We start from the raw sequence: 15,912 nt of genomic DNA, 5'->3' as shown, positions 1-15,912 counted from the left end.
TGGCCTTCCTGTTTACTTGTTTAGGCTGTTTATTCTAATCCCACCTAGCCTATTGTTTCTAATCATGCTTGCATTAAATTCTCACTTTATACTATCAGGCTTTTTCTACCCTCACTCACTCGCCACTGAGGAAGGACTAGCGTTGTCCGAAAGCTCTAGTTCTATTCCTGGCTGTTTACTTACGTTTACTTTTTAGCTGTTGCTTATCATTTTTGTATCTCTCCGAGATATATATTGTATAATTAAATCTTGATGACTGAATTCATATATGCACAATTACCGGTTAAAAAGTATTTAAAAAAATATGTATATATATATATTAAGATATAAAAAGATAATATAAAAATTCGGCTTTATTATATAACCTGATGATTCGATTCAATATTAATTATTCGTCGAGATAGGAAATTATGTAAATGTATCTCAGTGCTGAGACAATTGTCTGAGTCTGATGTAATGATACGGTACATCCTTTAACAATTTAGCCGGCTACGCTCCTCTCAACATCACCGTTTCTCACAGGGGAGATACCTTAACTAATTTCCTATTCTTTTTTTATGCCCTCTTTTGTCAGTTTTTAATGTTCTATTGTAAAGTTTAACGGAATAAAACAACCTCAATTTGACAAACAAATCAATCAATGACATTTCAACACCAGGGCTACATAAATTTAATTGTCTACCCGATAACTTTAGAGTAGCAATTATCCTACTTACTATTTTCTCACGAATATTATTTAAATGTAAGTAATTATTGAAATATTTAACAAAAACCTTCTCACTTGCAACAATTATATTGTAAAAATTTTCCGTTGGCACAAACAACGATCCAAAATCTCCTTTCTTTGTATCGTATGCTTTGAAATGGGTGAGCAGATGCAATGGTTCCTCCATATACAATATTTCATTTTTTAAAGCCGTTCTACATACATTGCAATCATGTTTTAACAACAATTTTTTAATTAAATACCCAGCAACATATACAATAGTATTGCTTTCAGCCTGTTCTACACTAACATCAATGTCAACGTTTTCTTCGCTTTCGTCTGCTTCCTGCTGAATTTTAGATTTAGGTTTTTCTATTAATGGTATATCAAGGAATTCATCCTCGTCCGCAGCACTGTTTTGATTGCCTAACGGCACCATCATTTTGCTGCACATTACCTGTTTCAAAGCAGCCCTAAACTCATGGGCCATTGGGTTAAATCTGTGACCTCCCCTCCCTCTAATTATTGAAAACGAATTTTCTAAACAGTCCTGATTTAATCTATTGGTTAACATAAAAGCGAAATTGTGATTATTATTGAGCTCAAAGAATAATTCAATCATGGCTGTTAATGTTACCACCCACCCATTTAAGCATGCAACTTTTGTTGTTGAACCGTCTTTAACCTTAATTTTTTTATCCAATCTCTTGATTCTTTCCAGAAATTTAAGTGAATTGAATTTGCGCTAGCTGCCGTCCTGTAGATAATTTTGTCAAATATATTTCTTGAATTGCACGAATCAAATATTTGTTCGAAATTGGAAATGAATTCTGCAGTGTGCACAGCTTCTGCAGGGATCTTTCCGAGAGCAGCGTAAGTTAATACGCCAGCGGCCACACTGTGACTTAATACCTGGGCTGCAAGGCACACCCTCATGGGTGAAAATGGAGGCAATTCTATGTGCTTGTCGGTTAACTTTGGCGCCATTCTTAAAGGCAATTTCGAGTCATGCCTATAAAATTCGACAACATACTTCCAGTTAATTTCGTTGCCGTCAATCATCAATACGTGGCTCTTAAAATTATTACATATACTTTTGAGCAAATGGGGAGGAGCGAACATAAAGAAGATCTTGTAATTATCACTCCCATCGCCGAAATTGTAGGTTATATAGGGCTTTTCGGCAGTTATGCCTAGGGCTGTAAACATACTGCGGTTGTTAGAACCCTGATCTGCTATTACTACCTTTACCATTAAGTCAGTGGCATGTAATCTATTAATACAATCCATTAACAGAAGTTGTAGTGTGGTACCTGGGGTAGCGCCGGAAGCAAGAAATTACCCCAATGGCTGCTTCCATTTGGAAGACATTCCGCGGGCCATAAAGACCAGTGCCTGCGTCGCAACTTTTTGTGTTTTTCCCAGGCTCCCGTAGTCTTCTAATCCCTCCATTACATCTTTATGTTGGTCATATGTTAACCCAGCCTTTAGACTCATTTCGTCGATGGTGAGGACGCATACTTTCTCTTTTGGGCCGAATGTAGAGCAGCGTAATTTAAGCGATTCAAACGTAGAATTATTGAACCCTAGCTGGATCTCAATTTGCCCTAGCCACTTTTGAAGGTTTTTCTCATGAGGGAGTGCAAAGTATCGCCTGCAAAACCTATATAAAGCTCGAGGGGATTGATAGTGTTGTGCCATTGCAAATTGTCTGTCATCTTTGCTGGAACGTCTGCCCTTACTCCGTCTCCTACAGTTCTTAAGTTGGCTGGAAAAGAAAGCTAAAGCTTTACCGCTCATATACTTTCTGCACTTTTCAAATACATATTTTGTGGAATCATCATTTAACTTCTTCATTTTTTTAATCTTTGCCTTCAGCCTTGCAATTTTTGTTCTGTTACGTTTATCTCTTGCCATTAATTTCTTGCACTTTCTTTCTAATCTATATAATAATTATAAAATAGAAATGTACATGTATTTAGCGAGTCGGATACTGTGGGTGGGTTGCTTTTAAAATTCAGTACACAACTGTCACTATCGACATTTTAAGCCCTCTATACTTCTCAATAAAAGAAACTACAAAATTCTAACCTGAATCAATTTTGCTAGATTGTGATCCATCTCTTGTTACAAAATCATCAGAAGGCTTATCATAGACGCCGGGCTCATCCGCTAAAACTGAATCTATATATTATAAAATAGTTTGAAGCTTATGATGACTTAATTGAATTTAGCTATTCAAAATCTTAATTGTTGTTTGTGGAATTTTTTTTTTTTTTTTTGGCATACATTTTTTTCTGCAATTAAAACAATCTATAATAACTTTTGTAATCCAAGAAAGTCTACTTACCCTTCGTAAGTTTTGCTGGTGTTGGGACAAGGTCATCATTTTGTACAGACAATTTTCGTTTCGTTGTCACTTTTTCAGGTGTGTTTTCAAATTTTGTAGGAATGACATTCCATACCAATTCATTAGAATATTTGAATTTGTTTGATTCCTCAAAATGCAAAGAACACAATCTGCATTTCGTACGTAAATAGTTTGCAGACTTTGTTAATAAATCGTCCCTGCAGCAATTTCGGATCCATTTTTCACACCTGTGTGAAATAAAACAATGATACAGAGTACAAGTTGTATTAAACAACAATTATTCTTATATTGTATTGTATAGCCTATCATAGCATCAATACAGATAAGAATTTAGCTAAATATGTATTTAAACATAATATAGTACTGTACGATAATTTGATTATTTTATTATTTATATTTGAGATCGCCCCCTAGACCACGCATGCGTCATGCGTATAATTTTAATGCACATTTTCGCCTAAAAAGTTAAATTATATTTAATAAGTTAATTTTTAACTGCTAGACTACTGGCTGTATAGACGTGCCCAGAAGAAGGCTGGACGATGTGTGTTTCTTTATATGTTTCCAATACTTATTATTTTTCATTAACCCTATTTCTGCAAGACCGGGAAGATGTACTCATCATGGGACATATGCTTTAAAAACGTACATCATTTATTGGTATGTATATATTATGCACTTGATTTTGAAAGCATATTTTAAAATACGCTTTCTTTTTTATTTTTTTTTTATTTTTGTTAGAGTAGCCTACCTATCTAGCCTAGGCTGGGGTCTCGCCTATGGGTCTGGCCTAGGGCCAGGCCTATGATAGGCCTATCTAACTGGGTTTATATTAGGCCAAAAAAGATTTGTTTATTTGCCCTCAAATATTATTATCTGTATTTATTACCAGTGGAGTTGTATCTCCATACCTAAATAACCCTCATTTATTTACGATTATTTATTTCGTTCTTTGCAATACATTTATTGTGAAAAAATTTATATTCCTGGTAGGAAGAATTATATTTATGTAATTCTTTGACAACAAATTGTGCAAAAAAATATTTCGCGATGGTTGAAGTAAAGGCGGGATGCACCAATGAAAGACAAAAAAAAAATCAAAAAAAAAAAAAAATCATTGGTCTCTGACAAGACCAAACAAGGGACTAACAACAACTCCTAGGCCTAGCCATCGTAGCTTTCTTTATTAACGTGTATATCGAGGTCAGCTAATAATAGTTGCAATTATGCGTATTGTCCAGGTGAGGTCTAACGTGCATCGCGCATCTATTCCTAATTGAATTATTCTAAAGTCATGACGAATTTACTGGCATTTTAATTTTACCTTTTAGACCTATTCTATACATAAATAATTGGTTTTTTGGTAAACAAAAAGTACTGATTCATGGGAATTAAATTCTATTTTTTTATGAATGCCAAGAATTGATGTAGGAGTAGGCTTCGGACTACCTAAAATATTAATAGTCTTCCAGGCGAAAATTATATGAACATTTTTTGTGATCACAGTTATTAATTCTGCCTTCCTATATAATAATAGGCTAGATGACTTTCACTTTTACCAAGGCCCATTCCTTAAAAAAAATATGATGGTATTATTACTTAGAGTTTTTATTATTACTTAGACTTTGGTCCCAGATTAAGTAAAAAAAATTAGCTTTGTTTATTCTAATTAGAGATTAAAAAGCAGATATAGGCTATGCTAGGTAGGTAGACCATGGAAATCCCGGTCCAAAAAGTGGTCTTAAGTAATTAGAGTTAGACCTGTATTAATATTATTAAATTTCCTTTTCCAAAAGAGCTACATTTTCACGTCATTCATAAATAACTAACTGCATACAATACTAACATTATTATACGAACGAGTAATATTTAGTACTTTTTTTCATTATTTTAGGCTAGTCTAATTATTTATTTATTTTTCTTCAATATCTTAGCTATGCAAGTCAATAGACCTAGGCTAATTCATATGTCAAGTTTGAAAAAACAAAATGTTAATATATATTTATAATATATATAGCTAATTTTTTGTTTAATGTCAGTGCAATATTTTACCTTTCTCTATCCTTTGGAAATCGATATAAATTATGACCCTGTTTGTATGATGTGTTGCAATTTACTGCACAGCAACGCCCTCCAATACCGTACGTCGCCATAGCGCATCGTGGTGTACAATTTTTTAATTTAGAATTGATAATAAAATACGCGACGACTTGGTAACGAAAGTTTGGCACAAGTTTTTTTAGATCCAGCTGTAGGGGGCGTCCCATTGTTCATATTCCCACCATGCATTTCGGTGGAACACGGTGGAACACTTTTTTTGTGTGGAGAACTCTATCTTGTATTTCTAGTATCTTTGATATAAACTAGACCTGGCGCTAAACACGGTGGCACGCTCTGCCTAGTTACTATAGGAACACAGCCCGGCTTGAGATAAGCCACATAGGTGAGACTGGCAGGTTGATAAACCCAGTGAGTTGAGCCGTGTTTATCCACCAGTCTGATCTAGGCAAGAATAAGCTATTTTGTATAACCAGTGGAAGTGAATCGGGGTGTTTTTTAACTTTGAAAAGAAACAGGTTAAATGTTTTTACACTTTGTGCTGAACGAAAAGATCTGTAATAAAAAATACTATAAATTATAACAAAATTTGATTATAATTATGCGAAAATATTTACACCTCCTGAGTATACATTTAAACATTTGCCTATAACAGCTGGTAAATTTAGTGGGAGGATAGATCTACAGTAACAATCTTGATTCATTGTAAAACTTCATAAATACATTACCCTAATCCATAAATCCCACCAAAGGATTAATTCAAGGACCAGGAATGAGGCTGAAGGCTGCCTCTTACTTTGGACCTGTTGGACCACCTGACTGCATAGTTCTGGATCCACCTATAGGATTAGATTCATGCCACATAAAACTTAATACTGTAATGGTCTTTGAACAGGTGTCATGTTTCATTAATTTCTTGAACTACTTTATTATTTGAATGTTTTTGTTCAGGAATATTGCCATATGCCACCATCTTCTATTTAAAGTGATATTAGCAGGGTTGGATGCAATGGCTCTCCATTCCTTACAGTAGCTTTGTAAACTGCTTGTGAGTATTTTAATCAGTCCACATATACCTATGTTGGTTTTCATTTAGCTCTGTTTTTCTAATATGACTGTAAAAGTAAGCATTATATGAATCTGGTTTGCTGTATAAAGTAGACAAAGTATTTAATTTTGTAGTAGGAATTTTAGCATTAGTAACAAACAAGATCACACAGCTCATGTTCTGATATAACTGCACTAGTTGGCAGTCCAGCAAAGAATGCAGGCCCGTAGTGTGGGTGGGGGTGGTTAAGGAGGTTATGACAAACTGCCCAAAAACTTGAGAAGTCCGCATTTAAAAACTAAAAATTGATATTCGTAGATACATTTGCAATTTTCTCCAGGGTATCGGAAATAAGGGTCCACTTTCCACTGAAACGAACCTCCCAAAATTAATTGGAATACCATACAAAATTATGACTATTGGCATTAAAGTTCTTCATGATGACTGTAAATTGCTCTATGAAATATGATGCAGTGGTATTTCCTCGTGCAAACAAATTCTACTGAAGGAGACAGCAACCGGTAACTGGAAGGGTTAATCCTCCATTGCATCCCAGAAATGCACCAATTATCAATAATTGGAACATTTTAAACAGCATAGCACTTGAATATCACATTTACGTTTTCTATATTAAGCGAATTTATATATATATATTTATATTTATATATATTTATATATATATATATATAAATTTATATATAGATTAAAAGGCAAAATACTGAAAAACAACAATGCTGTGGGAAACAATGGCTGGATCTCGGTAGAGATACAAAAATGATAAGCAACAGCTAAAAAGTAAATGTAAGTAAACAACCAGAAATAGAACCAGAGCTTTCGGACAACACTAGTCCTTCCTCAGTGGTGAGTGAATATATATATATATATATATATTGATTGATGAAGTAATATTTAATTTCAGTTTTAAATGCTTGCACCAACCATCTGTGTCAAAATAGAGCTGCTTGTGTTCAGGTTGCTGGTTCCTGTACAGCTTACACATGTTCCTGTCCTAGTTGCTACACTGGGCAATTTTGTGAAACTCGTAAGTTACACATGTTTATATATTGAATTGTGAAACTGGTGAAGTTTAAAATGTTTATAGTTTTGAGTCATTTTCTTGTGTTTGTAGAAGTTCATACTGTCGAACATTTTCGTAGAGCTTTTGAATTTTATTAAAATAATTATCACAAGGAGTTCGAGTATAATGATAATTTCTTAACTGGGTTGAATGATAGGATTTTTACCACATGGCCTATACCATCTGTATTCCTATTATTATCATCTAATGCATGCAGTGTAGGTTGTTCTGTCCAATATCCTGAATGCGTCACTGAGCAGAATCTTATTCTTGATAAAATAACATTTCTAGCACTTGATTGATTGATTGATTAAGTGATATTTAATTTCAGTGTTAAGTCCTTGCAGGAACAATGCATGTCAAAATGGAGCTGCTTGTGTTCAGGTTTCTGGTTCCTGTACAGCTTACACATGTACCTGTCCTAATTGCTACACTGGGCAATTTTGTGAATCTTGTAAGTTACACATGTTTATAGTTTAAGTCATTAACTTACACAATCTGTATTCCTATTATGATCATCTAATGCATGCACTGTAAGTTGTTTTGTCAAATATTCTGAATGCGCCATTGAGCAGAATCTTACTTTGAACATGTGATGCAATAACATTTGTAGCAGTTGACTGACTGATTGATTGATTGATTTGTTTGATTGATTGATGGATGAAGTGATATTTAATTTCATTGTTAAATGCTTGTGGCAACAATGCATGTCAGATTGGAGCTGCTTGTGTTGGTTGGTTGGTTGGTTAGTTTGGGTTGGGTTGTTTTCTAAAACTTGTAAGTTTAAAATAATTTTTCCTGAGATCCGCGGATAAACTCTTTGTGAGGCGTAAGTACACCCCATTGGTTGCAGCGCAGTCCGCGTAGTAAATTCAATTACGGACCCTGACCTAAGCTCTAGGCAGTCATATGCTTTTCCCTTGTGGCCAAATTCCTGAAGACAGGACTGTTCCTTGTAGTACAATTTTGTAAAATATTGTAATATCCAATCTTTCTTTTTGATTGTAATAAAGATTGCTCTTACGCAGTGCGTTTAAATGTTGACCCTTTTCAGGATGTTTTAAGATATGGCATCACCTGTTAAATGTTGGTATATATAGTCATTAAGAGCCAGTGACACTTCCTACACCCCAGTCTGGGATCAGTTGTCACTTACTGTAGGGGTCATTGGGATCAAATTTTCAAAAAAGCCAATTGAGCTCAAAATTACCAGGAATGATCCTTAGGGACTGTTCTCTGTTACCCCCTCCCTTGATATAGATATTGCAAAACAACTAACTACTGTAAATTACTGTATTTGCTTACCAGTACATCAGTTAATGTACATTATATCCATGATTGCACTCAAATTTGGTCATAAAAGTTCATGCATATGTAAAAGCGTATAAATTGGTCTACCCCCCTCCCCAGCATAATGTTTGTGCACTTGTGAAAATGCTGATATTTGGGAGCGACCCTTTACAAGTATACAGCTGTGGCGTATCTAGGGGAGGGCACCCCCCCAAAAATAAAGTTACTCGCACACTCAATATTCACCATATTTTGCGAATTAGCGCCCCTTAACTGATCATCGAACCCTCCTACTTCACCTTTACGCCTTCATTTTAAGACTTCTACGCCACTGATATAAATACAGACAATATACTGTATTGTATATCTGTTTAGGAGTATGCCTGTATAAAAGTTATTCCATACCTATAATTTTCAATGGTATAATTTTAAAATTTGTAGTCTTATTTTGTATGTACAGTTTTTTTCGTGTTTATATGCATATTTTATCAAAGATTGTGTAGAAGGGTGCTCCATTTTTAGTTAAATTTTATGTTTTTGTAATTTAATCTGAACGCATTACTCTTGTGTGTGCCGCCGTTCCAAAGGTGTATGTTCTCAAAGTAAATAAATAAATTAGTTTGGAGTTAGAGCTAGACAGACTAACCTGCATATGGGGTTTTAATTTAGTAATATGTAGTATATTGTTACAAAATTATACTAAGCTTATAATACAGTATTCTTTAATCATCTTCAAGGTCATCAAATAATTTAACAATTTAATATCATTTTGTAAAGTTTCAATATATTATGATATTTACGGAGAACAATAATATTTTTTATAAAATTGTTATCTAGTTTTAGATGCTTGTTCTAACAACCTCTGCCAAAATGGAGGTGCTTGTAATGCTGTTTCTTGTTCCTGTACTGCTTACACTTGTAACTGTCCAACATGTTATTCTGGTGTTTTCTGTGAAACAGTTAAAGGCTCTCAGCAGTCTTCAAAATGATGATTTATAGTAATTTTGTATTTGAGAATATTACTTTATGACCGTCAGTTAAAAAAAACCAAAATAATTTTTTTCTACATCTAACCTATTTATTCCTCACATGGAGACATAGATATTGTAACGTTTATTTGCCTTCAGTGTTGTTCAGTGACGTGACTTTTAGAAAACATTTGTAAGAGATAAAGTCACAGTTCAACTGTCAAACGAGCCTCTTTACTCTTAATTAAATAAATAATTCATTTACAAATTTTCTAATTTTAATATACTGCAAGAGGCCAATCAGAATCAGACTAATAATTCATACAATTCTACAAGCAAAAGTATATCTGCATAATAACATTGAGAAGACTTCTACTTAAGGGAAAAGGCCAATCAACATTAGTTTGGTTAATCCATATCATAAGCGGGTATAATTGTGTGATATGTACTATATTAATTTTTTATACAATATTATAATACAATATTTAAAAAAAAAATATATCATCTTTAAAGTCATCATAATTATAGTTTTGCAATTTAGCATTATTTGTTTAGTGTATATTATAATTTTTTTATTTCAATTATCTTTTGCTTAAATATTATCTATTAGCTCAAGGTGTTTGTAGAAGCCATCTCTGTCAGAATGGAGGTTTTTGACCCATGAGGAAATGTGCGTGTGGCGGATTGAACAATAATTAAATGCTGATAATGGCAAAATACGCTAATATAGTTTGTTAAAAAAGAATTTTGAGCATTTTAAAAGATTTACTCATGCGTACGCGCACGTTATGGACGCCTGATATAAATTATATATGTATCAACTTTCATTGACAAACGCCTGTTGGTGAAGTAGTAATGATCATTCATATTATTTATCAATAATCATATAAAAATTCAGTTTTTTTTAACTTCAGGATGGCAATGTGGTGACGTCACAATGTCCGATCAGCTAATATGATATATAATATCATATCTACAACTCATGTACTTTTAGAATATGTAATAAAAATTGGGGGTCATTTTTCATCCTAAGGAGCTATATTTGATTATAAATAGGCATAATTATAAGCATATGAAATATTTGACGCACGTGTACGCGCACGTTAAGACGCGCAAACAAAAAGTAAGATATCTAACATTCAAACTTGATCTGAAGTATAAGCCCATTTAATATTATTCAGAAATGACAAATGGTTAATATGATATGAGGTCATCAACGTTTTGAGAAAAGAAATATAATTTTTTTCTTGTTTATTAATTCAGATGGCAATATGATGAGGTCACAATGTCCGATCAGCTATTATGATATATACAATCATATCTACAGCTCATGTGCTTTCAGAATATGTAATAAAAGTTAGGGGTCACCTTTCATCCTAAGGAGCTATAACAGATTTTTAAAAAGACATGATATAAAGCATATATTAATTTTGACGCACGCGAACACTCGCGTTATTACGCGCGCACAAAATTATAATGTACATACATTAACCATGACCTGAAGTTTATACCCACTAAATATTATTCAGAAATCACGACTGATTAAGGTGATTTTGGGGTCATCAAAGGCTGGACGAAAGAAAGATGAGGGGGGTAAGCAAAAACCTATATTTTGACCATGATGATGTCTACAACATACTCAAAGTTGGAAGACAATCGATCAAGAATAAGCGAGATATGCTCAAATGCGCATTTGCTAAAATGAGGTCATCGATAATATTCAGTTTGTTGAATTTAGATGGCAATATGATGACGTCATAATGTCCGATCAGCCATTATGACCTATAAAATCATATTTACAACTCATGTGCTTTCAGAATATGTAATTGGGGGTCACCTTTCATTCTAAAGAGCTGTAACTGTTTAAAATTAGGCCTGATTTTAGCAAAATTTCACTGTATATCGGCACAAATGCGCTCAAAGGTCACTATGTTTGATGCGTGCGTACGGCATTGTTATTGGCTATAGAGTAATTGAAAAGATTGGAAACTTGTCAAAACAATGTCAGGAACCCAAAATGTGACAAAAAAAATTAATTTATAGCTTCCGTACGTGCTGCGCGCGCAAAAATGCGCAGTGGTAAATTTCAAAAAATTTTGAAATCCTCAAAATGGCCTGAAACGTGCTCTAATTTAATCTAAATGTGATTTCGAGCATTTTAAAAGTTTGACGCGTACGCGTAAATTTAGGGTAAATTACATTACATACAGTTAATGCTCACTTAATACGATTTCGAAATGACAATTGCTTAGGCTGATATGATCGATAATGTAAAAACGCAAAATTGCGCGTAGATACGACACGCATAACTACGCACTTTGAAAACCTTATTGTGACTATTCCAGGCCAAGCTAAATGTTTGTTAAAGCGTGCATGTATGAATCTTGTGCCAATTTTTAGATATCGTGCTAACAAAAATGGGGAGAACCTAGAATGAAAAAAAAAAAAGATTTCGTACAATAACAATAGGTGATCCGCTAGCGGAGCGGATCACCAATGAACATATTATAGTTGTATTGCGCTTAATCGATTACATAAAAGAGTTTGACCTGGTTGACTGATCATGAGTCATGTATCATGGATCTATGGGGTAAACTAATATCATGTGGTAAAAATGGTAAAGTCATTAATGTCATTTATAATTTGTATAACACAAAGTCATGTGTCAAACAGAATGGTGTGATATCTAAATTTTTCCCATGTAATGTTAGAGTACGCCAAGGAGAAAATAATATTCTCTTTTGTTTGCTATGTATCTTAACGACTTCAAATTTTTTGTTAGTCGGTATTATAAAGGTTTGGATAACTTGGCTAATGAATTTATTAATGTCTTAAGTGATGATGATGCAGAAGTGTTCCTCAGATCATTTTTTTAAAAATTATATGCAGATGATACAATTATTATGTCCAAAAGTCACTCAGAGCTCCAGAAAGCATTAAGTGCTCTATATGTTTACTGCGACATGTGGAAACTCACAGTCAATACAAGTAAAACAAAATTATAATTTTTATAAAAGGTAGGGTTCAAAATACTTCAATTTTTATGTTTGGGAGATGAACAAATTGAAATTTTACATGATTATGTCTATTTAGGTACACATTTAATTTTAATGGAAAATATAACAAAGCCCATAAGCAAGCAACACAGGCAAAAAGAGCAATGTAAAGCATGTTAACTAAAGCTAAACAATTAAGTAGACCATTAGACATTCAGTGTGAACTGTTTGACCAGCTTGTTTTGCCTATATTAGTACCTGTATATGGTTGCGAAGTCTGGGGCAGTGGTGGCAACAGACACCCTCTGGCTCCACCACTGGCCTGGGGATTCCAAAAACTAGATCAGTTCGAGTCTTTTTTAGAAAATTTCTTAAGATGTACCTCAAACTTAACAAGTCCACTGCCAATTGCAATGATTCTGGGTGAAGTGGGCAGGGGAAATATCAAATTAATAATAGAGAAAAGAATGTTATATTTCTGGGAGTGTGGCATTTAAACAAAGCAAACTGTCAAACATTATGTTCAATTTGTTAAAGAAATTACACGACCAGGGTTTATATCTGTCAAAAATGGACTAATTAATAAAAAACACTCTTAAGAAATGTGGCATGCCCCAAAAGTTGAATGACTATAATTTCAATAAAAAGTGGATAGAAAATAGTATTAATCTCCGATTGAGTGATATCTCAAAACAGGAATGGCTGCACGAAGTTAACACAAATAGAATGTGTGATAATTATAGATACTTTAAGTCTGATCTCGTATTTGAACAATCATTAATAACATTATCAGATAAAGAAAAAACTGATCTTTGTAGGTTTAGATGTGGTAACCATAAGCTCCCAATTTATAGAAGATATTGTGATGTCACGCTACTAATTGTACTCTCTGTAATCGAAATGATACCAGATATGAATTCCATTATTTATTCTTTTGCACTACACTAAGGAGTGTGAACAATTTATTAAAAAATATTATTACACTAGACCTAATCAAAATAAAATGCACCAATTATTCAATACCTGATAAAAAAAACAAAAAACAGCTGTCGCAACTTGCACAATTTATTCACAAGATACTGCGTTTGTTGAGTTAAAATCTTGTTTTTACTTGCCTTATTATTATCATTGTTAACTTTATTAGTCATGCCGTGTAAGCTGACCGATTATTCTGTATCTTCACATGATAAAGAATGTTCTCTCATACCCCGAAAGGGGTCGAATAAGAAATAAAGTTTTTGTCATTGTCATTGTCCATCGTTCGTCAGTCACTAGATATTTGATAATTTTCACCTAATGACCCTTGTGACTTTTGAACTTAACTGACATTGAGATCATATTGAAACATATTTACAATGTCCTAAGTATCATCCATAATAAATTTAAGCATCAAAAAATATGGAAAGGACTGAACTTTGACCTATGAATTTTGAACTATAGGCTGAAGATTATTTTTTCATGTTTAGAAGGTCCTAAGTATCTTGATATCCTGATAAATTTAAGCTCAATTGTTCTATTTTGAAAATTTGACCCCAATGACACTTATGTAACCCCTGATCCCAGACTGGGGTGTAGGAAGAGTCACTGGCTCTTAATGACCATATATACCAAAATTTAACAGGTGATGCCATATCTTAAAACATCCTGAAAAGGGTCAAGATTTAAACGCACTGCGTAAGAGCAATCTTGATTGCAATCAAAAAGAAAGATTGGATATTACAATATTTATCAAAATTGTACTACAAGGAACAGTCCTGTCTTCAGGAATTTGGCCACAAGGGAATCAAAAGTATATGACTGCCTAGAGCTTAGGTCAGGGTCCCTAACTGAATTTACTACGTGGATTGCGCTGTGCTGTACTTACACCTATTAACACAAAAGAGTTTATCCGCAGATCTCAGAAAAAATTATTTTATACTTACAAGTTTCTCAAAACACCCAACCCAACCCAACCCAACCAACCAACCAACACAAGCAGCTCAAATCTGACATGCATTGTTGCCACAAGCATTTAACAAGGAAATTAAATATCACTTCATCCATCAATCAATCAATCAAATCAATCAGTCAGTCAGTTAGTCAGTCAGTCAACTGTTACAAATGTTATTGCATCATATGTCCAGAATAAAATTCTGCTCAATGGTGCATTCAGAATATTCGACAGAACAACTTACAGTGCATGCATTAGATGATCATAATAGGAATACATATCGCATAAGTTAATGACTTAAACTATAAACACACGCACACACTTCCTCGTGGGTCAAAGTGCGGCGGATCACCTAACTCGTCCTCAGAGACGAGTTCAAATCTAGTTTAAAAGTATAATTGAATTATGGAATGGAGTACAAATATGTTATCATTAGTGGAGTAACCAATTGCATTAGACAGACTTCTACCAAACATGAGAGTGTTCACAGCTTGAGGTCAAAAGTCACAGGGGTCATCTTAGAGTAAAATCTTGAAAAATGACTAGGTTCATTTTTTATTGAACATAGTATCTCTAGTTATTTGGTGATCCGCAACTCTTGCGGATCACCTCTTGTTATTGTCAGGATCTTTTTTTTTCTTTTTAATCTTCTTTCTTTCTCCCCATTTCTTGTTGGCACGACATCTCAAAATTGCCGCGAGCTACGAACATGGCCGTTTCAACGAACATTTGGTTTGGTCTGGATTAGTCAATGTGAGCATGTTAATGTGCTCAGTCATGCGTGACGTCATCTACGCGTATTTTTGCGTTTTTAATAACGAGTTACATAATCGAACATATCATCCTAACCAATTGCCATTTCGAAATCATATTCAGTGAGCATAAACTTCAGGTCAAGGTTGAATGTCACTTGTCTTAAGTTTATGAGTGCACGTCATAACGCGCACATACGTGTGCGTCAACATTTTAAAATGCTCAAAATCACTTTTTGACTGAATTTCACGTTTTAGGCCATTATGAGCATTTCAACATTTTTCAGATTTTTGGCACCGCGCGCACATTTTTACGCACACGCACATACAGAAGCTGGAATTATCGTTTTTTTTTTTTAGTTCCTGACACTGTATTCACAAAGTTCCATCTGTTTTGGTCATCTTAGGGTCAATGGCAATGCCATAGGCACGCATGAAGATACGAATCCTTGTGCGCGTTTTTGTCGACATAGAGCTAAAATAGGCCAAAATCATGCCTATTTTCAATTAGTTATAGCTCCTTAGGATGATCAGTGACTCCCAATTTTTACTATATATTCTGAAAGTACATATGTTGTAGATATGATTTTATAGATCATAATAGCTGATCGGACATTGTGACAAGATCGGAGATCTAAAGATGCAATCTCCACCGTGCATCAATGGCGGCCTGCTGGATCTCAAAAGAGATTCTTTAATATATATATATATATAT

General features: G+C 34.0%; 1 protein-coding gene and 1 long non-coding RNA gene across 2 annotated transcripts in view; one reads left to right on the top strand and one right to left on the bottom strand.

The window, feature by feature from the left end:
• The window catches only part of LOC117113173 (fibropellin-1-like), a gene marked incomplete at its 3' end in the record, with an annotated part of 57,031 nt that overhangs the window by 20,417 nt on the left and 20,702 nt on the right, over positions 1-15,912 (top strand). Inside the window, exons 6-7 of the mRNA XM_033256451.1 lie at positions 7,103-7,225; positions 7,593-7,715. Of these exons, the coding sequence (XP_033112342.1) occupies positions 7,103-7,225; positions 7,593-7,715 (246 nt within the window). The remainder of the gene's footprint in view (positions 1-7,102; positions 7,226-7,592; positions 7,716-15,912) is intronic.
• LOC117113165 lies at positions 356-3,268 on the bottom strand. Its single transcript, XR_004446158.1, has 3 exons — positions 3,057-3,268; positions 2,798-2,890; positions 356-2,648 (listed from the first exon to the last, which is right to left on the bottom strand). It is a non-coding gene; the product is annotated as an uncharacterized LOC117113165 (long non-coding RNA).

This window comes from Anneissia japonica, unplaced genomic scaffold (genome assembly GCF_011630105.1).
Source record: "Anneissia japonica isolate Jap-2015-1 unplaced genomic scaffold, ASM1163010v1 scaffold93_len1081246_cov171, whole genome shotgun sequence".
NCBI lineage: Eukaryota > Metazoa > Echinodermata > Crinoidea > Comatulida > Comatulidae > Anneissia > Anneissia japonica.
Note: the sequence above shows the minus strand (reverse complement) of the source record. Positions and strands in the feature narration are given on the sequence as shown.